The following is a 26230-nucleotide window of genomic DNA, read 5'->3' as shown; positions in this document are numbered from 1 at the left end:
CACACACAAGGGCGACCAAGAAGAGAGGGAGGGGGGAGAGAGAGAGAGAGGGAGCAGGGCTGTGAAGGGAGCGAGGGAGTGTGAAAGAGTGTGACAGCAGGGGAGGTCGTGTGCCGAGCGGCCGCGCCGGTGCGAGGCGAGCGTGGTTTTGTGGCGGTCGGCCGGCGCCACACCGGTGTTTTTAATCGTGTTAGTCTCGTGAACCAGACCAGGGTAATACATTCATGAAACTGGTTAAAAACACAAGACAAAAATATCAGCAAGTTAGTAAAATTCTTACTAAGAATGTTTTATTAAAATAAATGCCAAGAGGTTAATAAGAAAAATAACAGCATACACCATGAAAACTAAATGCAAGCATGTAAAAATACTTATGACAAGGAAACTAATAAAGTCTAATGAGTTAAACAAGCCGGGCATTGGCAAGAAAAACAAAATATAACAGGGAGAAAGGTGACACCCCCCACCATCGACCGCTTTCAAGATGTCAAACAAAAGAGGGTGGGGGCTGTTGTGGGGGCGGGGGTGCAGTAGATTTCATTTAAAAATCAAAAAAACACTCAGAAAAATGATTAATATACATATAAAATGAGATTAGAAAAATACATTATAAACCTGTAACAATGGCTGCTGTTAATTACATTATCATACATGTAGTAGGCAGGCCAGAGAACACGGTAGGGTTGACCTTTGACCTGATGGATTGATCCAGCCTTTCACAATGACACAGCAGGTTGTAACATTGCAGAGGGGATTTTTTTTTCTCTTAATACTGTTGAACGCTCAATAGCAGTTGATTCTAAACTTTAATATTGCATTTCAATTGAAAGTAATAACACTGAAAAAGAAAAAAGGGATATAATCAATGACCTCTCGGTGTAACTGCGCGATGAAAGAGCTCTGAAACGTCCTGCCGGGGTGGCGGGGGGGGGGGGGGGGACCCGGCTCCTGGCCCACCTCCGTTCGTCGGAGCCGGATCGACAGAACCGTCGCTTGTTTCAAGAGCCGGAAACCGCTGGGCTGCGCCGCCGTCTCATTTGTTCGTTAAAAAGCTCGTGATTGTTTCGGTAGTTTGACATCCAGAGGCGCGAGCCGGGTTTGCAGCTGTTGAAACAAGCGTGATGCCGGGGGGGGGGGGATGGGGGGCGGGGGGGTGCGGAGGGGCGACCCCTCCGGCGCCGCCCCGCTCTCCTTATCTGCCTTTATGTTGGCGCTCTGTGGGCCGCTCTGCTCAGCTCATGATTAAATGGCGGTTTGGCGGACTGTTGCATCGCTATTGGCAGTTCAATTTGTTCTTGGAAATTAGTCACAGTCACCAAAAGACGAGAAAAAAAGGACAATATCACATGATCGAATGGAACCCCCCCCCTACACACACACACACACACACCTGTGTGTAGAGCAGAGTAAAGGGCCATCGAGGGAGAAGCTAAATTAAAAAATAAAAGAATCTCAGGAAGACAAAACCATGGCACATATTAGCTGGTCGGCAACGACTGCTATTCTTTTTGCATAGAGTAACTCGGGAACGCCGCGCTGCGGCGGGGGGAGGGGGGCTACCCTGCTCGACTGGCGTGAGCGCGTACTGCTAGCCGTCCGTCCCTCTCTGCGCCACCACGTGGGTGCTGGGTGTCGCTGGACACAACCGGGACGCTCGGAAACACAGAAACCACAGCTGATAAGGCACTTTTCGTTTCTGATCCTTCTCTGTCAGGCATCCGTCTCTCGTGGTCGTTGGCGTTCCTCTCCAATCACGTCCAAAAAGGTAACAGCACTTTGTCCCCTCGCCCGCTCGCTTTTACTCGTTTTTATTTTGCGTTTTTTTTTCTGATTTTGTAACTGCAAGTCGTAGTATCAAAAGGTAAAATTGCCAAAAATAGATTTCTCAGTTTTTTTTTCTCTTCTCCAGCACCCTGTAAAATTAGCTATGTTTTGTTCTCTTCTGTATTTGTATATGCATTACAGATATCTACAGTATTCTATATTTATATATATTTATATAAGACGCATGTATAAAGCAATCGGAACAGGCAGGCATGGCTTTCACATCCTATTTTTTTCTTTAGAGTTGAACAAAGGGTTGTGGGCTCAGGGCCCGTCTGGTGGGCCTGACACATTGTGGATGCGCTTCTGGATGGTTCCAACAGTTCACCGGTGAAATCAAACACGCCCACGGTCAGGGGAGCGGGCCTCTGCCGGCCGACGCTCCTCAAATTAAAACACTCAACGTAGAGATGCGGCAAAATGATAAGAAAGCACAAAAGAACCTCGACTTAGTGTTAAAGCCGCGTGGGGGGAGGGGGGGAAGGGGGGGGGCAGATCCACACGGCTGCTAAAGCTAAAATGGCGAAAAAGAGCCCTGGATGAGCCTGATGCATAACTCAGTGAAACCCTTTGGTTAAATATGCACACTTACTAGAATACTGTTTTTTTTGTTGTTTTTGTTGGGTTTTTGATCACAGCTCAGCCTACTGATAGAGGTTCTTCTAAAAACATCAGGCACTGTATGATGATGTAGTGTGGATGGGGGGGGGGGGGGGTAGCCAACGGGAGCGGCCACCTGGAGCCGCTCTGATGTCCCCAAAGCCTCAACACACCCTACTTTCATCCTAGAATTAATTAAAAACGCACGTGCGCGCGCACAAACACACCTGTCGGCAACCTTCTCGCCAAGCTTGCCCTCCGTCCCGTCCCTCCGTCCTGTCCTACTTCCTGCATCGCACATTAGATTGCATCGGTCCAAGTGCGGCCGCTCGGATCACGCGAAGGTAATTAGTCAAATGTGAACAGAAACCAAAAATATCAAGCGGAGGAGAGAAGAAAAAAAAAAAGACTCCAAACTAAAATCAAAATAATCACAACATGAAAACAAAAACAGGACAGGAGAAACCAACACATGAATCGTATAAAGCTCCTCTGCAATCGCTTCAGCCATGCGTCCAAATATTAAAACCAAAAGAAAGTAAAAACAGGCAGAGAAGCTGTTGGGAGGGGCACACCCAGAATGTGTCGGCTCACAATTACAACCACCACATGTGGAAAATGACAGAAATTAAACACGTTAATGTCAGCACGTCTCCTCTTTCCTTCTGTTTCTTTTTCTCCCCATGTAGGCGGGTGGTGGTGGTGGTGTGTGGAGGGGGGGGGGCTGCTGGGGGGGCCTCTCACTTTTGACGGGGTGATTTCTCTGAAACCAGGCGGTTTGCGTCAAATAGAGACTGAACTGTGGTTTGTTTAGAGGGAGGGTGTCAAATTGGAGGGTTTGGGGGGGGTTATTGCTATAGTTCAGTGCAGGCTTGTGAGCAGTTACGGCTCCACCCAGCATGTGACTCATGAAGAAAAAGAAAGAGAAAGAATGGGAATCGAACTCAATGAACAGATGGGAAAAATGGATATTACACAACTTTGTCGTTGGGTTTTGTTGCGTTTCTGAAGATTCTGCGTTGGTTTCCTACTCTTTTTTTGTGTTAGGGTGACAGTTTGGGCAGGCGCCCCTCTCTCTCTGTCTCACTTGCGTCCGAGAGGCTAGCAAAAGGCAATTACCAGTTAACTGATCAGCAGGCAGGCTTGGGGCGGCTCGTCATTGGGTGAAGAGTTCAGAGGTCAGAAGGTCATGTGTTAGTTGCCGGTGGCGGCTAGGTGGTTAGAAACAAAAACAAAACAAACAGAAAAAAAAGATAGAAAGGATATTAGTGTCAGCAGGAAGAGACTGGAATGACATCATTTTAACAATAAAATGAATGCAATCTTATGTCGCCCCCTCCCCTCCCGCTCCTACACCCCTCACCCGCCTAATCTTGTTAGGATAATGACCTCACGTCACGACTGCTAACCCTTTGGACGCAAACGGCCTCGCAGGGAAAAAAAGGGAGGGGGGGGGGGGGGAGTGTCGGACAAAGACACAGACAAGAAAACAAAACTCCAAAATCTAGTGTTTTAGTGTCTGTCAGGTCACAAACAGTGTGATTAGTGGTCAGAAGGCTGAGGAACTAATGTTACGTGATGGCAGCTGCGCTAGCGGCAAATGTGCAATGAATTGATCAATCGCTGTTTTCCGATTCTCTCTCTTTATTTAGCAGTATATTTTTATATGATATAAATATACACATGAACCATAAATACATTTGATATAAAATGCTCAAATAGAAAATGACAGTACCTCATGTACAACTGAAATATCAAAAATGTGTTTTAGCTTTGTTGCGATCGGTTCTGCGGGACACGGGGGGGGGGGGTGCGAGCTACCTCGGCTTATGTCTGTGCGTGTCGGCCGTCCGTAGAAAAATAAAAATACAAAATAAATTCAAATCTCAAGGTGAAATGGCGCCGGGTGGCGGCATGGCCACTTTCCTCCTGCCTTCCACGCCGCTCGCTTACAGTAAAATGCGCCTCTTTTCTTTTTTTTTTGCTCAATAAATGATGTATGGGAACAAGCCTGCTCCATTTTAGGGCTCTAATCTCACATCAGTGGAATGTCGTGAGGCTCTTTCAACGCTACCTGCCCTCGCGTCTGCCTGAGGTTTGACTTATGCGGAAGAGTAAATGTAAACAAAATGTGCGGACCACAGGCGACCATTTAGCTGGTGTGTGGATGTGGGGGGGTGGGGGGGTGGGTGTAGTGGCGAAGGAGGACGGGGAAACAATGACGACAACGAAAATACAGTTCGGAACAATATAGAAAATGTCAACTAAGGCATCGAGGCATATAGGCATAACATTGAAATTCATCAGTCAATAGCAAAGTGTAGCTGAGAGACTAAACTGACCTCTGTCAGCGGTCACAATCCTTTGGTAAGGATGGACCCGCGTGTCATGCCGTCTCACTTTAGTAGCCATTGCACCTAGATTGTAACAGGTCCACAAGGTTAGAAACCATTCACTTTGAGCAGGGGAAAACAGTCATTTTCTTTTTACAGTGATAACATTCACATTTTTAACTGGTAGCGTGGAGGCTAATGCTGGGCTAATACAACAATACACAGAATAGTAACAGAATACACATGGGAGTACATGTCCACACGCCACAGGTATCTCTTTAAATGTAGAAAAACGCAGTAGAAAAAAATACATCTTTTTGGAGTAGAACTTAGCATTTAAAAATGCATAACTTAAGGAATATATTTCCACAGTGCTCAGGTTTATGCAAGGCTCTTTGAACGGAGGGGCGTGGGAGAGTAAAGGATGGAGGCTCCTGGGCCGGCTGTGGAAAAAAAGGAGCGCTTCCTCCCTCTGGGAGCCAGAGGGGGCTTTAGAGAAATTTGTCTCCTTATTCTGAAGGGTTGGGGGAATCTAATATGGCTCAGATGGTAATTGAATAGTGCCAGACACCACCTGCTTCTCCCAGTCTCTTCCCCTCATTCACCACTTCTACCCGGGTCATTTTCCCTCCTATATCTGTCACGTCTGATCCCTTCCCGCCTCAGCGCCCGACACCATCCGTCCGCAGGGCACAAGCTAACTCTCCGCGTGTCACTTTGTGTTCAAGTATTTTTTTAAAAATGTGCATGAATTTGGACACCGGCGCGTTAAGTATGATAATAAAAGCGGGAATTTTGGCTCCCGACTACAGAGCCACCTACGCTGTTCAGAGGAGGCAGATGGCCTGGCGCTCCTCTACTCACAGACAAACCAATGGTGGTTAGTTGCTAGCACGGGTAAGTGTGTGTGTCTGTGTGTGTGTGTCCCATGGGGCCCTGTGCTGCTGAAGGCACCGATCGATATGGTGAGTAAATAAAATGCAGTTAGCTGGTGTAACGCTACGAGTTACAGAGAGAAACTAAGTCAGCTGCCCCTGCCTGTTGCTGCCCCGCCTGCTGTACACGCCGCTCCCTGAAGGCTCCCAAAACACACAGCTCAGCTAACAGGGACGCCAGGTACGGCGCTACGCAACTCCCAATAAAAGCCTGGATTCTGAATAGTGTTGTTTTGTTTCCATTAAACGTGTGTCCGCTATAAGCTTCCGTTTATATCTCAGTTCTTTGGTAACAGATATGTTAGACGCTGACGCGTGGAAAAAAAGGGGACGTGGAGGATAAGCGCTCAGGTTCAAGGGGGTAGAAGCTAAAACGGAGACAAGAGAAAATAATGAACACCCCCCACTGGGAGTCGGGGGGGGGACTATCTCCAGGCATCAAGGCAGAGAGCAGCACAGAGGAATGATTTCAATAGCTGCAGAAATCCGAGGGGATCTGCTGCCAGACTGCATCTGCCTTCAGGCCGGTGCACGAGAGGGTTAGGCTGCGCGTCCCTGTCGGCAGGCCTCCCTTTACAGAGGCGAGGCGGCGACGCCGACCTTACAGAACAGAGGCCACCTAAACCTGAGAGCACGGCGCCAGAGTGAAGCATAAAAAAATCCCAAACAGTGAACGGTGTCAAAACTAGGAGGAGCCTGGCCCTGGCGGGGTCCCTTCTGCCCACGTTTCTACGCAGTGTCCATACGAGCCGCATTATTGGTCGTCCCGTTACCTCTCATTCTCCACTCTGTGAGTTTGTGGTCCTCAGGTGGACACGACATATTTACCTTTAAAAAAGTCCTGACTGTGGATCAAGGATGCTGCGTCCAGCATCGCAGCTCCAGGGTAAAACAAGCTGCCCTCCTGTCCAGGATGGCTAAAGCTGGCCGCTGTACCTGCTGCACCCACGCTCCCCCAGGCTCGCTTACCTAGAACCCCACTGTGCTCGAGGGGGTATTCCAGCAGGGAGGTAGGTGCCAGGGCGTACGGGTACTCGTACGGGGTGGTGTAGATCAGCCCGCCGTCTGGTGTCGGGGGCACCAAGGTCGGGGTGCCGTTGGGCAGCATGGCAGCCATCTGAGTTGGCCTGATGAGGTTCATGATGGGCGCCCCGGCTGGTGTTGGGGGTCGGAGCCCCGGGGGAGGCAGCACCTGACCCGTGGGGGCCGCTATAAGACGGGGCCCCTGAGCGGCTGCTGCTGCCGCTGCAAGAGAGAATGCAAGGTTGGCTGCCATAAGCGAGAGAGCAAAGGACAGGAGTAGAAAGAGAGCGGGGGGTGGTGGCCATCAACACAGATGAAGAGTGGAGGGGGAAAGAGAGGAGGAAGAGAAGAAGAAAACAAAGTGGCAGGAGGAGAGGGGGAGAGGGAGGGGCAAAAGGGAGAATTAGTCCATGCAATGATCATGGTGATGAACCACAAGAGCCACAATATTGCATAAAATAAAATAAATCAAAATAGCCAAACTAAAGGAGAAATAAACAATAACCCATCACACAAAGAGCACGAAATGCTGCCGTTTCCCCGATGCATTCAAAGCATACAAATCACCATGGCGGCGACACATTCAGCTACCCGATATGGTACAGGTGACGACAAAACAGCGCCCGCCCCGACTGAAATGGACCCGTGGGTGAGACCCGAGTTGAGGGCGGATTTAAGGGCTGGGCTCTGCACCCAGTGGTCGGTCCATTTGAGTCAAGTACGTACAAATAAACAGACAGTAATGGCTTCTGGGTGGCTGGTGTTAGCATGTGCTGCGAGCGGTGCCACACAAGCGTCCCCACAGGCAGGTCGATTAAATCAAGCTGGAAGTACAGTTAGGTGGTGGCCCGGTTCATCACGGCTCACATATGAAGAAAAGCTGGGATCAATCACGCTGAGCTTAAGTGTTCACTTGTCTGGAGCAAATATGAATCGCCGTATGAAGCTGACGCTTAATTATGCACTGATGGATGGAATCTGGTGCTGCAGGAGCAAACAGAGTAAAACGGGTGGCCAACATGCAGATTGGAGCGTGTGGAACCAGGTTGGAAGTTCAGAGCGCCGACAGCAAGAGCGATCGCGTTTGGAACTGGGGAGGAGGGGGGGCGTTTAGGGGGAGAGATCAAGATGAGGAGGAGGAGGAGGAGGATGGAGGACAGGATGGAAGTTGTCCTACAAAACTCTCTGGAGAGCCTGGAATAGAAAGTCTGCCGGTGGTCACGGTTATGATGGGATGTAGAGAGATGTGATGATGGAGCAGACCTGGGTTGAGCTGAGAACTGGATCCTATTGTTGCTCTGGATTTTAAAGAACAGGAAGGACCTCCTGGAGGTCTCGGTCTGGACCGTTATTCTGAACCCAACCCAGGTGTGTTTCAGACTGCACGTTAATCTAATCAAAGTTAATCTGTTAACAAGATATTATATTGGATATATTGTGCGGCTTACTGTGTAGCTAAAGATTAGTGATGTCATGGTGCGGATGAGAGCGCGCGCGCACGTGTGTGTGTGTGTGTGTGTGTGTTCCAGCAGCTCACTTACGTGCTTTGATGTTGTTGTCTCTGTACGTCCCGTTGAGGATCGCCAGCTCCATCAGCTGCATCTTTTTCAAATTGTCTTCTCCCTCCGCCTGCAGACGCAGAAACACACCCCCCCAAATGTGACTCTATTCTTCGCGACTCCACTGAATGATCGGCCAATTTCGGGCCGACGGGTCTGAACAATGGGGCGGCTGTTTCCGTTGACAGCGTGCCTGGGTGGCGCTACAATCACTGCGTGTCATCTGTTTTTCACGAGCCCCAGCTGGACTTGGCTTTAGGGGACCGGAGATGGAGATAAGCTCTCGCCACCGTCGTGGCAGAATGCCTTATTGTTACTAAAGTGCTGACACAGACATTAAGTACGGGGATGCATATTCATAATCTCTATCAGAATGATAATTACTGTAATTTTTCTCGCTCCCTTGTGCGCAATCAAATATGCAATAGCCGCCCTCGCTAATGTCAGTCCTGTCAATTAATGTTTGGATAAATAAATACACAAGCAGCAGCCACTGTCATTATTGCCAAATTAGGGGACCCAAATTATTCAAGGAAAGCAATTAAGTGATCTTCCTCAAACTCGTGGCGCCTCCTCCCCGCACCTCCACCCCAAAACTCTGTTGTCTCTGGTGCTACTAGCATGCAGCGACCATGCTAACGCAGCCGTTACGGGTCAGGCCTCCTGCTTTAAGCTCTCCGGGGTGCAGGCTGCAAGGACAGGTATGCAAAGCACCGCTGGCCTCAAATCCTCCTCAGGTGACCTATTGATTTTGCACCGTTTCCTGTTCTGTAGAAGACAGAAGCTCCTGTATCTGCACGCAGCAGCGCTAAAAACACGCAGCAGAGCGAGGCGGCTTATTAGAGATGGATGGAGGCAGGTGGGCTCAAAATGAAGCCACGTTCTCGTCATTATCTCAGCCGCTGCGCAGCCTGTCTGCTAAAGCGAACAACAGAGTGTGGCTCTATTTAAGGGGCAATAAGGAGGAAGACACAGTGGGGAGGGAAGAAAAAGGGGGGGGGGGGGGGGAAGACCGAGGTCCAGAGTTAAACCCTCCCACGAGATTCCTCCTCAGCGAAGAGAGAAACTGAGGTCAGGACAGAGGAAAAGTGACGGAGGCTGGTCTCTCGTGACTGCGTATGAGTCCGTGCGCCGTGTATGTGCGACACACGCAATATTTAGTGGAGCACAGAGCTGCCAATTAACCAAGCGAGGAAATTCACTCTGCTGCTTTCCCCTCCGCTACCTCCAGCGTGCTCCGTCTTGCTCTGCCTATAATGGGGAAGTCTTGAAGCACAGAAATCATGCCAACTATTTTCCAGGCTGCAACAAAGCCAGAAAAAAGGACAGTAAAGCAGCCTTGAAAATGCCACATATTTTATGATGTCACCGATTGCTCATTATTTATTTCCTCCACAAAGATTTTTGCTCATGCCTGGTCGGAATATCCTTTCTGACAAATCCATCCAAAATGTACAGAGACAGGAGCATAGAAATGTCCTTTTTAAGCGGTTGATGCTTCCTGCTCCAGCCTTGAGGCAAACCACATCCCATTTGATGTGCAGGGTCGGCTAAGATAACCACGCTGAGCTAACTGATCGGGCCATCTTGGTGTCATAAACTCGTCTACAGACATGAATAAACCCTGGATCAGGGCAGCTTTAGCGGTGCTACTTAAACGTTTGCTTTTTGTTGTTACCGTCACTTTTATTTATATCAGATGGTGCCGGCCTCTTACCTCAAATAATAAGAGAGAAAGCCATAAACGAGCTGTACACAATTTGCTAATGACTCACACAAATCAAAAACAACAGCGTGTGTGTGTGTGTTCACCGTGCCTTAAAAAAGTCCCTGGTTCTTCTTTGGCAGAGTGCCAAATGAACTTGCGAGACAAAATAGAGCCGTGAAAGGAGCATAAACAAGGAGAGCAGCCAAAACGGGATTCAGCAGATGTAAATCGTGGCAGCACAGTTTACCACATTAGTCACAACAATAAATTAAACATCCATCTTTCTGTGCATCTGAACAGGCAGCTGCGTAACCGCAGACACTTGTTGAAAGCTACCATAAGCCTGCTATTCATTTACACAAGTTTTTAGTGACAAGTGACTCCCAAATGAATCGTGTGACGGAGGATCACCAGTTGAAACAATTTACCGCTCGTCCTATAAATAAAATGAGACGGAACGTGAGCGAGAAGGCTCCGCATGAGGAGGAAGTAAACAGATTCTCCCACTCCGTGAGCCTGGATACGAGTGCTGCTGGTGTGTCGTGTGTGCTTGGCGGTGATGGATCTGTATGTCTGGAGAGGTTAAACGGGTGCGAGGCAGGACGATTCTGCAATCCATCCAACTTTGCATAGGTGGCACAGAGCCTGTTGAGGGAAGAGAGACATAATAGAGGGCATCGACAGGGGAACAGCACAGATGCTGCGGCTGAGCTGAGGTGTGTGGGACGGGTGTATCCCCAGCTGAGTGCTGCAGATACAGATCCATCTTCCCCATTATAGGGGGGGGGGGGTTCCCCCTGTTTTCAAGCTAATTATCTCTGCAAAATATGAATCCTTTCATGACGCATCTTCTCTAATTTCTCTGTAACCGTGATCTGGTTTAACCTCACCGAACGGCCCGATGGTAGCAGCAAAATGGTGGCAGGCAGGAGCCGTGAGATCAAGGAAAACTAAATTACACTGCTGGAATAGAGTGGAATAAATCATGCAGCGCAGAACGCACGGAGCCGGCTTCCCACTACAGAAGCACAGCTTAGATGAATGTTTGATGAAGAGCACCGGGGAGAGCAGTTTAATGTTGCCTTGCTCAAGGTGTTGCCACAATTAACAGACTCCTCTGTCAGCATGCAACACTGGTAATGGAACATTCGCCGAGACGCTGGAGTGTGTGTCGGTGCACTGCAGGTGTGTGAGGGAGCAGAGGGAGAGTTGGGTTTCAGAATGAGAGGAACGAGGACTGGACGCTTCCCCTTATCCTCTGTGCAGCCGCCGGCACCCACAACCCCCCCTGTCCATCAGCAGAGAATAAAGACGCAGCGTCTCCAAGAATCTGATCCAATCAATGAGGCTTATTTGTGAAATCAGCAGAGCGATAAATGCTACCAGGGAGGAGCAGGATGGGGGGGTGAGTCTCACGATGAGGTCACTAGATGCATGCTAACGCGCCGTCATGCTCCCCCCTCATCAAGGCTGTGTGTTTGCAAGATGCTGAACACAAACTGCAGCTAATTTGGACTGATACAGACAAGAATGATGCGTGCCTGTGTGTAGGGGGAATGGCTCTCTGACACATGCACTCCAGGCTCTTTTCCTCTGCCTCAGCCCACAGATAACCACAACGGCACCTGGACTGGGATGGATGGAGCTGCTCACATCTCTGGCTGCGGCTGAAGGTGGGGGCTGAGGTGGGGGCTGAAGGTGGGGGCTTTCCCTCATATCTGGCATATCTGGCCATTGTTAGCACTCAGAGAAATGAAATGATGGGCGCACCAAAAGAACACTGCGGGGTGGAAAAGTGCTACAGAGCGACTACAAGAGAAAGTGTGAATGATTGTTTTCCGACGTGTGCGGAGACGGCGGAGATATGCGGGAAGAAGAGAGGAATTGCTGAAGAATCAGACGAGAAAAGACAGACAGCGCGCTGAAAACCAATTTGTCTGTTCCCCAGTGGGCTGACACTGGCTAAGGTTTGCTTTCCTTTCCTGGCCTTACTGCCAGTCATCGCCAACAGATGTGCGCACACACACACACTCTCTCTCTGCGTGCACACATATCTGGGGCCTTTGCAGGGCCGGGGTCAGACTCTCGCCGAACTACTCCAATTACCTCAGCAGTAAACACAGGCTGCCCCAGCTGCCTCCTGGGATGCAGGGAGAGGCTGGATGTGTAGAGGAGGGAAACATAAGCCGGGGTGGGGATGGAGGGGGCGGGCGGGTCTCTATCGGAATGGAGGAGGTGGTGCTGCATACTACATAAAGGGAGGGGTAGATAACTCCAAGTGCAGCGCTGGAAATGGTGGCGGCAGCAGATGTTTTTCCTCCTCGTTCCCCTCCTCCTCTCAACTCCCTTTCCAACATCTGGAGGAAAATGATTACTGTTGCCACGCCGCCACGGCAACTTATCGACAGTTCCACACTCTCCGATGTGGACATCAAGAGGAGGGAAGAGAAATGAAGGCGTTAAAAGTCCGTGCTGCGCCAAGCAAACACACAGTTTGATCACTTCCTGTTATTTGGAACCTTCTGTACAGAAACACCACAAGAGCAAACATGGCTGCCAGACACACAAAGCCAAGACTACTAATCAAAGCAGGAGTTCAATCCAGAAGCCCAGAATCATCTCCACTGGCTAATTCACCCATCACTGATCAGCAAAAACCCTCGCTGCGTGTTCAAAGGTTATTTTCTCTGCCATGTTTTGCTGCTGAACCTCTGTCACACCATCAGCCATGGGAATCAGGCGCTCCTCAGAACTGTCTCACACCTTTACTAGAACCCACAAAGCCTCTTTATATCTCTCCCGCTCCCCTCCTGACTCCCAGACAGCTCTGTTAGCGAGACGCGCCATTAGCCATGCTAAACCACCAGCTCATTAGCATAGGAGTAAACCTGACTACAGTCAGATTATAACAAACACATCACGGCGGCTCCGCCCCATTACTGTCACTCACAGAGCTTATGGAGGTACACTTGTGGCAAATGAAGTCAGGAACTTCAGCTTCTGTTGATGTTTAAAACCACCTTCATCAAAGCAGAGGTTTTAACCGCCTGAGGGCAAAAGTGTGGTAACTGTGGTCGATAATGCTGCACTGGATTCTCATAAATATGCGAGCATCTGCCATATTTAGCCATACAGCTTGTTTGAGCTACTTTTCTGCTGTCCTATCTTCGTCATCAGCATCATCAGCTGGCCTATGAATTAGCTTTCCTCCTATTATACTCCGCTCACAACCAAAACTGCACCATTTCCACCTCCACTTTTATGTCCCGTAGAAGCGCCTGCCAGTGTATTGTTCCGTCTGCCGTCCTTTAATGCCATCCAATCTAGGGCGGAATATCTTGAACGGATTTGGCCAGGGATATTTGGGAGCCTTAAATACTGCCGGGGGGGATTTGCATCGTTGAGAGATCCTGACTCAGAGCAGATCTCTGAAAACCTCACACATAACAGGGATATGAAGACCTCGTGCAGAGTGTGGATTCAAACACAGAACCTTCAGAACGGGTCAACGTGGACGTGCACTCAAAAAGCAACTCCGTTAGGGTCCCTCTCCTCTGCACTGGGCGACTGTGGCAGATTAAAACTGCCTGGACTGGTTCTCAGCCTGCCTCTTTCCTTCCTCCTTTACCTCCATGCTGGATTAGGACACTCCAAACTGGGCGACCAATACAAGCAGGTGGGTTAGGAAGGTCGGCCTGAGTGCTGTTTAAACGGCTCTCATCAGAGGCCTCCTGGACATGCAGCAACAATGTGATGTGGGAAACGAAGTAAAATATAGTCTGAATGATCTTATAAATGATGCAGCCACTGAAGAGAACTTTAATGGTGTGATGTGTGTCACTCGTAGGAATGGCAGTAATAAATGCAGTGGGGAAGCAGGCGTGTGGCAGCTGCCGCTGTGCACAAAGGTTACTGCCATCCCAGGCTATGATCGTGATTATTGCTGAGATTCCAGGGATGCAAAGCCAACACCCATGCAGGGCGTTCCGATTCTTCCACAGTGACTCACACGTGTTGTTTGTGAGATATCACTGAAGACGTCTGCCTGACTATCAATGCCAGGAACAGGGAATGAAAGGGGACAGGGAGGGAAAAATAGGGAAATGGCCAGGATGGGCAGGTTGTTCCCTGCAGGGGGACCGTTTCTTTAGGAGTAAAACCACCTGTCCACTACCAAACAGAGCGGTGGAGCTGGCTGAGGAGGAGGACGGGCAGATGGAAGGAACAGGCAGGGGAGAAGCCCTCCGGCCAGTGCCGCTCGGAGAGGCCACAGCTGCACAGTTATCAGAAGTAACATTCCAAAAGTTGAGATTTGAAGAATGAGGGCAAAGGACGTAACCAGATACATTTGTGGTCGTCACCAAGTTGGTTCCATGACAAAACCTCTGGCTAAAACATATATATGTCTGCACACGGGGCTGAACAAAGCGAGCCTGACCTGACGTGACTCACTACTCAAAAGAAATTAATGGCACGGGGCAGTAATCATTATTGGCATTAGTGTCAGGAAAGCCACATCTGTTTCCTGTGGTGAAACAGTTTAAGTGGTCAATAGCAATTACCCACTTATCACTTAGAGATCATTAATCTGAACTGATTTATACAGCACGCGCTTTAACCATTTACCCGCCCACAGAGGGAGTTTAATAGGTGTCTGAAGTGCACAACTAGAAGGGCACTTTAGGACCAAACAGCTGGATAAATGAGTAAATGAGACGCTCTAAAGATAATGACCAAAGCTGGGTCACATGATCTAGGTGAGCCCAATAAGGTCAGCCTGGTGCCAGGGTGGCAAACGGAGGTGAAAAGACTCCAACCACACACGCTGTCGCCAATGTGACAAGAGCAGAGCAGCCGTGAAGGAGTGCACCCACGGTAGTCCTGCCATCGCTGAATGAGGTCGACGAGTCAAGGAAGCCAATTAAAAAGATGATTAACATTCATGTGGGAGATGCAGCGTCTATGTGCACGTCGGCCAGCGCGCACCACTGCGTCTCTCACACACGCACACACAAACGGTGCCGTCCAGCTTATCGCGAGTGTGGTGTCCAGGGAGGCCCAGATCAGGAGGTTAATATGATCCAATCCTGAACCTTCATTAGCTGGATGGAGGTAATAACAGCCTACAGGGAGGGCAGAAGTTACACTCCTACTCCTGGCCTGCAACAATAGCAATATACGTGACAAGAGCACATTACAGTCTTTATCTTCCAGGGTGGACAGTGAGTTTCAGCCATGTTCTACTGTAGTTTAGGGGAATTGTGGGAGCACACAAGCTGGTTCATGACTCTCAATTAACCCATTTATTCTTTGCATGAACCCAAGACGCATAATTCTGCAATGTAGATAGAATTAAGCTGTTTTAAATCACATAATAGAGGGCATGTTGATCTGTGGAAGCACCAAAGGTGGACACGTGCACTCACAGAGGTAGGGAATCATTCCAGAGTGAACAGGAGAGAGAGAGAGAGGGACAGATTGAGAGAAAATAAGAGGGAAATGATAGCGATAGGTAGGCTTAACGGAGAATAAACATCATTAATTGGGAAGGCACACATGGATGGATGCAACCAGATGGTGTTTTGCACCCATTTGTCAGACGTTGCTGACAGGGGTGTGCGTGTGTGTTTGTGTGCGCAATTCTAAACAATTGCACAAAAAACTTAAAGGAAAAATGGGATCACAGGGTCTATCTGTGCAGCGCTGTCTAAGTCAAGCCTCTTCCCATCGCCTCGCTCCCCTGGCTGAACGGTTCTGATGGCGCTGCCACTGGAGCAATCTGCCAAGCCGGATGCATACTGGTGAGTACAGACCTAACGCCCCTGCAGTTTGCCTTGGCATCCATTAAAGTCCATCTGTCTGGCTTTTACAGAATCAACAGCTACTCTGTGTTCTTCAAATGGGGTCCGAAGCAGAAAGAAAAGGAGGCAACACACAACAGAGCAACAGAAGGCTAAAAGAGATGGCGACATGATTTTACACAAAAGAAACACCCGTCTTAGCCCTGGAGGGTACAGTGATGGAGGGGACGGAACATGGCTGACCTCATTGCCAAGGTGCTGCATTCTGCACAGTAAAAAATGTCTATGCATTTTTAATAATACGACGTACAGGAATGTAGAAAGGACAGAGAATCAGAAGATTGGCACGCAGCTCGTGGCGGCACCAGTCCCTGTGCGCTAAAGACGACCTCACTGACTCAAAACACATGTGGTCGCCGACACAAAGAAACGGGCGGTAGTAGGTGAAGAGCCTACGCGACCTGTTCCTTCTATTTTCCGGACGCCCTCGACAGGAAAGGGTCCCTCAATGTCAAGGTCTTAGTCTGGTCTCAGGTGGTTTGGTTCCAGTGGCTCGTTTTGCTCCAAACTGGGCTGTGACAGCGCTAGAACAATGTCAGTTAATTATATCTATTCAATGACAGGACACAGACCAATAAATATGTCTGTATTCAAATGATTACTGGCAGATTTTCTCTCCTCTTTTCCCTTAAAGAGCCGAGCGGTTGCTGGAAAATGACTGAAAGCGCGGCCTGAAGGGTTCCGATGGACTGAGGTGTTTGCACATCCCCACTGTTTAGATGAAGGTTACCTACAGTGCAGTAGGGCTCTGCCTCCAGCTCAGTTTAAGGGCCTTAGCTGAAGACCCGGGAGATGCAGAGCATTTTTGCTAATGTGGATGTGGATGCACGTGCAGGGCTGTGCATGTGTGTGCAAAGGCAAGATCAGCCGAGTAAATCCACACTTGAAAGAGTAGCTCATTCAAGCTCTCCCACCCATCTCTGTCTCCAGGCCGCCTCTCTCATCACACTCGTGTTGTGCTGCTCCCAGTTCAGGAGTTGAAGAGTTCACAGAACTGGGAAGCAGCCGCTGGCTCCCACTGCCCCAAAGAGCAAACCTTTAACCCGGTAGCTTTAAAAGTTTGGAGCAGCCAAGCTCACACGTCCATGTATCTGGTAGAAAACATCGACAATCCCATGAATTCAGAGGTTCAATGTGTGAATCAATCACAGCTGAAGGGATGTATAAAGGTGTCATTGGTATCGCTACAGTATAAAAAGGTTGGATGTCTGGCAAACAAAGCTTCTACAAGTGATCACTGAAACACTGCCGCACTTAGTGTCATCTATCAAATGAAGAATCTTTTCACTTCTGTTAATTAAAGATATCTTGCTTGAAGAGAAAAAAATGCAGCAAGTCTTTAATTATAACTCTAAAAATGTCTCACTTAAAGAGGATAAAAAGTCCTTATAGGCAAGATTTCGTTATAGTCTAGAAGATTTCAGAAGTCCTATTTTTCGCCTTTTTAGAAAACTGTCCACTCGAAGGCAAAAATTGATTAGCACTACTATGAGGTGTGATAACATTTTAAGCTATTTATACAGCATTCCATCCAGATGTTAACCACCAAGAGCTGCCACTGACATTCACGGATGCCATTCGTCCGTCCTCCAGCATCTCTATTCAGAGCAGCGACACATCCACGACAAATCTCCACGTTTATTAATGTGTCAGCTGAAATGTCAAATGTCCCGCAGAAGAGGCAAAGGAGAGGCTCAGGAGGGCGATAAAGGAGTTGTTTCTATGCAGTTAGATGGCCAGAGAGGAGGGCTCACTTCAAAGGCTTTCTCACTTGCAAGTGCTTCCCATCTGTACATTAGCATATATAGAACACAGTTCTGCAACAGAGAACTATCGATACCACGGCCAACTGGCTCCAGCTCTGCAGGAAGCCAGGCACTGTGCATCGCTGCCTGATTACAAAACTGGGACTTCATTCTGTCCCGTCCACATGGTCGCCGCAGCGACCAGGAAACATGTGCACAGCATGCCAAAAGTATGCTAGCAGGCATGATCGGTGGTACAGTGTATGTAGAAACTGGGGCAGAAGGAAGGTGGGGAGGGAATGTGGCAGTCACAGTAGGGAAAGCCTTCCACTCCACCAGGTGCACGGCTAAGCTAATATTCCAGTCGGTATACGGATGTAAACAGGATGCTGTCGGAGCAGCAGGGGGACTCTTCCATATGTCGCGTTGTTATGCCTTTGACTGAAGGACAAATGCGGGTGTACTCACGGCAGGTACGAGGAGCTTCTTGACCTCATCCACTGCTCTCCTCATCTTGATCTCGGCTCTGGATTGTGTGTCTTCCACTGTGAGCAGGACGTGAAGGTCCTCGTTTAGGTGCTCCCAGTTTGGCTTTCCTCTGTTCTGCTCTTCCTGGAAGTGGCAAGAGAATAAAAAAACAAAAAAAACGTGACAAATCTGTTAGAACACGAGCTTACAAAGAGAAGCCAGATGACAGGAGTGGCCCTTTAATCAGCTATTTCGCTTCAACTTTGCAAAGGACACCTTTTTAAATAGTTCTCTCACATCAGAGGTCAGAGATGACAGCTAGTCCTGCACCAATTAATATCACTGCATAATGAATGGATGGAGAGATCAGAAAAATGATGGGCCATGTACTTTTACAGGCTCTTTTGGATGACTCAAAGCGCGGGTAATGCATTTCTAGGGAACGCTTTGCTCTACATGCTTGAGCGAATGCTAATATTCTGCATCCAACCTTCTCAAATGAGACTCAGCACCACTTCTACAGTGTTGCTATAATGCACTAAACGCATTTACCTCCGTCTGATTTTTTTTAAAATGTATTTATTTTCCCAGGCAACGCTGTCTGGTTGCCAATAACCGTGAGTGGGAGCCACTCCCCTGCTGGAAGAGCAGTTCCAAAGCTTTCAGGGGGCGCCAAATTGTAGCAAAAGCAGCGCCTGAAAGGCAGAATCTGCTGTATTCAAAACCGACATCACTTCACACCATTAAATAGGGAGCCATTTCAGGATTTGAATTGGGAGCCTGAGGTTGGATAATAGTGTGCCGCATTTTACGTTTTTCAGAGGCCCCCGTGAAAAGGCCAGTTACAAGTGAGGAGTTACTCTTTTGTGGAGCTGGCACAAATACTGTATGGAGAAGCCTTGCAATTGCTATATCAAGCATGCTTCTCCCTTTAGAAGGGCTGTTACACCGGCTGGCAGCCCTGAGCAGACACCCAGACCACTCATTTTTTATTTTATCAGTAAAGTGATTACAGCTGATTGCAGCCCCCCACCCCCGCAAACATTAAAAAAAAAAAAAGCCAATTAATTCAAAACTGTTTTGTATGATTAGTGAATGAAACTTGAAGTGTTCTGGTGGATCTGAATGTTCTCGCTCCTGTTGTGAGTACAGGAATGTTAAGACTGGCCCCCCCGCCACACCCAAAGGGAAACACCCCGGCTTCAGGCCGCTGCGGAGATGTCCAATTACGTCGTCGTGTTGCAGCGCTCTGTGGGGAGGCCCACCTGACATGGTTTCCACGCACGCGTTGAGCATTACAAAGGGAACACGCAGCTTAAAGATTCACCACCCACCTGCTTTCTCCTCCAAAGAGACTTGTTGCCATGGCACTGCACTTTACAACACACATTAAATATTCCTCCTCACATTTCCCTCATTCTCTTTTTACACATGGGGGGGCTAATTGCTTTATTTTGCTAAGACCGTTTACTTATGGGCTCCTGGACAACACTGGGATTAAAAGCTGACTAAGTCAAAGTCAAAGATGATACACACATGTCACAGAGGGTCTTTGCGGTGCTTAAATGCTGATCTTTTTGTGGCAGCGGGACCCGCCAAGCTCCATTTCTCATGTGTCTGTGCGTGCTGACAGATTTTCCTCAGCGACAATTGTGGTCAAAGGGATTTAGGGAGAGAAATAAGAGAACACACACTTGCATCCGCACATACTTCACACCAGCATGACTCTGTGAACAAGGTCAGCTCGTGCCCTCTGAGAGGAAAGTGACAGCATGACAAACGTGTGGAAGGATGAAGGCAGGGTGAGGAAAGAGGAGGGAGGCAAGGCTGGAGGGAATACTGGGAAGGCCTTAAAACGGAGCCACGGAATGCTAAAGCAGTGCCCACATATCAGGGAGGATTCAGTTTTAGCAAATGTGGAGCATGAATGAACAACACACGCAGATCATCCGGAATCCTCTAAGAATAGCAACAGTGGAGGCTGGTTGTCAGTTACCACCTGTTTGCCTGCTAGCTCAGCCTAAACCCAATAAACTTTGAAGCCTCCATGAACGACACCACATGGAAAAGGTTATAAAATTAGACGCGTGTTTCTCCAGACCGCCCTTCCACTTCTGTGCTACATACAAAAGGTCACTGTGTTTGAAATAGTGGTGTCATTACTGACGCTGCAGAGGCCTTCAGCTGGAGCAAATGTAGTGGACGTACTCCCTAAGAGATGTGTGCACCCCCCCAAAGCTGTACATACGGTGTTGGGACTCAAGCTCGTTCTTAGGAAATATATTACACTGCTTCCTGGCTGAGATTTAGGGCTTTTGTTCCAGCACTGGTGCATTTCAATACCCAGAAATTAAAGCAGTTCATGGCACCAGTCAGACTCATTAAAAAGCCCTGGTTTCCTTTAAAATAAGATAAAGATGTATTTTTTTTAAACTGTCCATGTGGAAAGATTAAATGACGAGATTCAGAGTATTCTGCACACAAAATAATAGAGTAACTGAAGGAGTAGCTCGTCCCTCACCTGCTGCTTACCTCCTTTATTTCAAATCGCATCGTCTTTTTTCCACTTGCCTTTGTCCGACTCCCTCTCTCATTGCACAGCTCCACTGAGCCGACTCCCCGCCAGGCAGAGCGGCCCAGGGGAAGCAACCAGCTGAATTATTGAGAGCATAAAAATGCTGCCACTAATGGATCCTGAATAAACACACTGGCTAAGCTGCTGCTGTGGCTTCCTCTGCTGCCCTGGGGCATCAGGCTGGAAATATTGAGGCTAAGGACGCCGTGTCTGGAGGATACGGTTGAGATTTTTGTCTGTGGTGGAGGCTCGGTTATGACAAGTCCAAGCCATTGAAAAGATTTCGGGGTGCGGGGACTTGACCTGAAAACCACTCCAGTGACTTGCTGAGAGCAGGACAGACTGGGATGAAAGGATTCCAGCCAATACTGGACAGTTAAACTTTGTTGATATAATAATACCACTTGATAGTAACCCCAAAATCTAATCTTGTCCTTGATAACACACTCTAAGAGGAGGTGGAAATTAAAATCTGAATGGAGGAGACATGAAAAGGGAAAAGGGAAGGAAATGTTGGCCCGGCAGCAAACTGGAGCTTCTAAGATTATGAGTCAGAGGCAATCTACACATCTGTGCGTAGGAATGCCAGATCTCTCCATTTCTGCGAGTGTGCAGAAGGTGATCCCCACGCGAAGGATTTAACACTCTCATTACTGACTTGTCAGTTCACTCTTACACAGCAACGGTGTCTGTCATATTAGGGCAGCTAAGATGTCATAACAACTCAAACAATAGCAGCCTTTATTTGCGCGTGGAGCGTGCACAGATGCTTGAAACAGTGCTGTTTTAAAAAATGTCAGTACAACCTCACAGTAACTTCAAAAACCATTAAACCGGGATAGAAAGGGGCACATGCACATCGGTCTTTAAGGGAAAATGTAGTTTCTGTGTGTTTAGACAGCCAGAGAGCTGCTCTGTTAGTGAGGACAGCACTGAGATATTCACTTAAAACAGAATAAGACAGTCAGTCAGTCAGAGGTTTTTCATTAATAATGCCTGGGATGGGATGGTTTCATGGCCAGAGTATAACACCACACATATACGGTACATACATCCTGCTGACGAGTGACTGCAGGTAAAAATGACATGAAACGGGTCTTTTAAGTTCACCGCTGGGGTCTTGAGGGGTATACAGGCACGCAATATTCGCCTTTTAAGTCCCCCCAATCTGCACGATAGATCCAGAAATAGCTGCTGCCCCTGGCCTACAGCTGTCTGTACTTTCCGTGGCATGAGGACAGAACTATTGGATGTCAGAGCAGGCATTTACAGCGGGGGTCTGCTGCAAGCTTTCCAGACACAGTCACATATAAATATATCTGAATCATACAGTATGTGTGCCATTAATGCTGTGCAATGTTTAAAGACACGATAAATCTTTGTATTAATGGACTCTTCTTTTTCATTCTGGCCGGTACAAAATAAAACCACACGTCACATTTAAAACATAAGGTCATGGTTTTAGTCCCACAGTGATGAGCTCACCTTCTTTTTGTCTCTCATGGAACTCTTGCCTCGCACCATGATTTTGCATCCTGTTTCTGCTTCCAACTGTTTGGCCGTGAGTCCCCGCGGGCCCAGAATTCTCCCCACAAAGTTATACTAGAAATACAGAAAGAGAATAGGTAAATGTACATGTCATATATGAGGTTGAGAACTGTACAGTTACAGAATAATCATATTGCCCTGAATTGCATCTACTACGTAAACATGAACAGAGATTTAATAATAACATTAAATGAAGTGATGTAAAATGGTGAACAATGAAAATGAACTACGGGAGATTAAACTCAGTAAGCGTGATGTGGAAGAGGCAGAGGATGATGATGATGATGATGATGATGGAGAGGTGAAGTAAGGCGTCGCACTTCATACACTTTCATTATCAAGGCCCCTTTTTTCTTCACTGGTGTGTGGCATTGGAGCTTTGTTCCAAAAAGAAATGTATTTAACGAGCTAATCCCCTTCAACTGAAACAGGCTTCCAACAGGATAAAGGGAAAAATATGCTGGAATAATCCAGGACAATTTTAGGCCCAACAAAAACAGATGGGAAGGAACAGAGTGAGGAAAACAAACTCAACCGTTAGAGTGCCATGAGTGGGAGCAGGGCATGATGGGTACAAGGGCCTGTGTACGGAGTTGAAACATTTAAATACTCCCTGGCATAATGGGAGGTTTTCCATGGCAATGACGAGCACAAGTGTTCCCATCTTGAGCAGATACAACGAGCCGTGATGCCCCTACATTAAATTCTTAAGCATAGTCACATCTGTTTACACACTTTGGCGCACGGCTGCATCTGTGACTTCCAAAAGGCCATCAGAGGAGTCACGTTTAATTACAAAGGCTCCACAAATGGAATGTGATGTCGCAGTATTTCCCTCAGACCGTGCAAACAAAAACTGACGAGGACAGTTTAAACCTGCGGGCTGTCCCCCCCCCCCCTCCCTTCTTCTGTCCTGATGTTGTGACTGCCTGCAACTATCTGCTCTCCCTGTTCCAGTCTGGCAGGAGAAGGACGCCCGAGAGGGTCCCCGCGGATGGTGATAGCATCAACAGCTGCACAAAGATCCAGCATGCTTTGCTGCTCTTCGTGTAACGTGGAAACCAGTGGGCAAATGTGAGCCCAGTGACCTCTGGAGGCCGAGGTCAGCCACCAACAATGCGCGGTGGCCTCCCACCTTGCACTAACCCACACCTTTACACACACAAGCAGCCATGTCTGTCTGCATCACAGCACCCGCTGCAGACGAGACGGAGCCCCCAGCCCTGGACATAGTGGCGGCGCTCTGACATATAGAAACAGACACAGCCTCTAAAGCAATAGAGAGGCTACGGTGACAGTTTCCTGGGTGTTATTAGACAGCTAACCCTGCTGGCAGCTTAGGCGTCATATTATATCTAGTTTATACAAGTGTTTTTTTTTTATATATATCTTGGTTTCTGTGCTTTCAAGTCACCAGTACGCTTCAGCTTTTACCTTCAGCTCATATTATACTTACAGCCAATGAATTACAGAACCACAAGTCAATAATACAGGAATTGTGCATTTAAAATACAAGGATAGATGAAGGGGATTTAATATTTAACTGTGCTTTCTCTCTTTTGCTTCTACAAACATCCTCCTAACAGGAAACTGTACGTGTCTGTGGGTATTAATATGCCAATGATCACATGACAGCGAATAGGACCAAAGAAGCGAAAACTGATGAGTAGTAGTGCGAGAAAAGGCTTGTGACAGAAATAAAGACAGAGGAAGCTTTACACGCTCGCAAAAATTAAAGAGGTGACACGGTGGGTGCTGCCATTCTAAATTTAAAAGGGTTATTTTTGTTCTGTGCTTTAAATGTCACACGGCGTAACAAGGCCTCCACGGTGTAAATCACCTTTACAATTGAATGAAACCTCATAATTAGAAGTATAACCCTACAGTCAATAAAACGCCTGCCAAAAACATCTCATTAATTCAATACAGCTTGATGTTAATGGTGACGGATCGCTCTCCCCCTCGGTGCTCCCTGGATCGCTGCTCTGCTTCAGCATTTCTGCAGATGTTGATGTGCTGTCGGGGAGGACGGCTCCCATTTTCAGCCGCAGATGGAGGGCAAAGTGGACGAGTTATCAAAAGTGCGCAGGGAAATTCAACCTGTATGGAACTGCACTCGTAATGGCGGGATAATCAGTACAGGGCGCCATCAATGCTACATAGACTGGGGACATGTCACCTCCTGTTGACAATGGAGCCGCCTCTGGATCCACAAAAAGACACTGTAATTTTCAGACTATAAGCCGCTACTTTTTTCCTACACTATTCTACGGTGCGGCTTATTTATGGTTTTTTTCGTGGCGCTCTATCACAACTATTGTGAATCAGTCATTTTTACTAACCCTCATCAGCATGGAAAATACTAGAAGAAAAGCATATGATGCGACTTTTAAGTTAAAAGCGATCACTCTGGCGGTTGAAGAAGGAACTCGAGCTGCGTAATCTTGGCATACATTACGGTAACCAATGGCGAGAAGGTGGAGACGCCCGCCTGAAGAACTGATCGAAAGCAAAAAGACGACAAAAGCTTTTAGACGTAAACATCGCAGGTGGCCCGAGCTTGAGAACGTTCTGGAAGACTGGGTGAACACACAGAGAGCAGGCGGTGTTTCCGCTGTACAAATCAGACGGAAGGCAAAAGCAATCGCCACCGCCATGAAAATAGAAGAATTTAGAGGTGGGCCATCGGGGAGTTTTAGATTGTTCATTGTTGAGTAAAAAAGCATAAACAACATAATTTGTGTGTAGCTGATACAAACGATACAGACACCGTTAGAAAAAAAGCATTTACCGGTACAATGTATTTGTTTATGTTGCTAAGCGGATTAAATTAAAAGAAAAGTTAAGAAATCCTGACGTGATAAAATTTGGATTTAAGGTCTCTGTATGAACATACAAGTGAAAAGAGTGGCTGTTGTTTCTTACCTGTCTGTCACTCGTCAGTGACTCGTCTCTTACGGTAATAAAAACATCTACCGGTACTGAATGTTTTCAATCTAATTTTTCATATTACTACGTGGGATACCTGCGGCTTAAAAACCAGTGCGGCTTGTATAAGTACAAAATTGATTTTCTTTCTAAAATTAGATTATGCGGCTTATAATCAGGTGCGCTCTGTAGTCCGGAAATTACGGTAGTTTTCTTGCTTTCATGCCATTCGATCAACATTCGCTCTGCGGGCTGGAGGCGAGTAAAAGCCATCAGTGTTTGATTTGTCTGGTTTGAAACAAAACTAAAAAAAAAATAAAAAAAAAATCAATGATTAAATCAATGATTCAAATTTGTTCTTGCTTTTGATTCCTGCACAAATGATCGCAATGGAGCTGGAATTCACAATAGTAACAAAGATAATACCTGAACTCCGCCAGCTTCCAACAGTCTGGGTTTCTCTCTTTTCTTTGCTCATTGAAAGGCTGAGAGGATAAAAGACACTGAGGCCCTTTGAAAGAGCAACTATTTCACCCATTTTTCATTTCATCTGAGTTTTCCCAAGTTTTCCCAAACAAACACAGATATGGATAGGTGCAAGCGAGTGCGCATTCAGACCCAGACCCCTTCAGGACGGGGGCTTACGCTGACATTAAAGGGCCTTTGTTTAACCACAGTTATCGCTACTCCACAGGCTCGCCGTGCTGCCTGTGCATCTGTGCCTGCGTCTCTATGCGAGTGTGTGTTTGTGTATTTAATGCGTGATGTGAACTCGCGCAGACGCTCAGTCGTGACCGTCACATGGGTTTGTTTATGTGTGAACAACAGCGCTTTGACCGACAAAGCTCGGGGAAACAGAACAATTGTGCCTTTCACGCCGTTTGTTTGTGGCGGTGGGGGAGACAGGAAATGAGATCATGCTGAGGGCCCTGGCTCTGCGTGCACGGAGCTTATCACAAAGCGGGACCAGACCGGGGGCTGAATATGAATCGCTTATTAGCTGGCCCCACCGAGCTTATGGAAATGAGGAACAGTTCATTCAGTGTAAGCTGGAATGTGTGGCGACGCCAGGCAATGTCGTTTTATCCACGCTGTTCATCTCCATGGTTTTAACCTAAACCTG

At 47.7% G+C, this 26230-nt stretch overlaps 1 protein-coding gene across 6 annotated transcripts in view; it reads right to left on the bottom strand.

The window, feature by feature from the left end:
- Positions 1–256: 256 nt before the first annotated feature.
- qkia (QKI, KH domain containing, RNA binding a) overlaps positions 257–26230 on the bottom strand; it is a 52949-nt gene continuing 26975 nt past the window's right edge. For 2 of the 6 annotated variants that reach the window (XM_057011725.1, XM_057011721.1), the window contains exons 3-7: positions 22117–22233; positions 18057–18200; positions 8257–8344; positions 6521–6961; positions 4051–4841 (exon numbers count right to left, since the gene is read on the bottom strand). In XM_057011725.1, coding sequence (XP_056867705.1) covers positions 4732–4841; positions 6521–6961; positions 8257–8344; positions 18057–18200; positions 22117–22233 — 900 coding nt within the window. In that variant the 3' untranslated portion in view covers positions 4051–4731. Of the gene's footprint in view, positions 3636–4050; positions 4842–6520; positions 6962–8256; positions 8345–18056; positions 18201–22116; positions 22234–26230 lie in introns of those variants that run through there. The other 4 variants (XM_057011722.1, XM_057011727.1, XM_057011724.1 and 1 more) reach the window with 4 other exon arrangements.

Source organism: Takifugu flavidus, chromosome 16 (genome assembly GCF_003711565.1).
Source record: "Takifugu flavidus isolate HTHZ2018 chromosome 16, ASM371156v2, whole genome shotgun sequence".
In the NCBI taxonomy this organism is placed as follows: Eukaryota; Metazoa; Chordata; class Actinopteri; order Tetraodontiformes; family Tetraodontidae; genus Takifugu; species Takifugu flavidus.
Note: the sequence above shows the minus strand (reverse complement) of the source record. Positions and strands in the feature narration are given on the sequence as shown.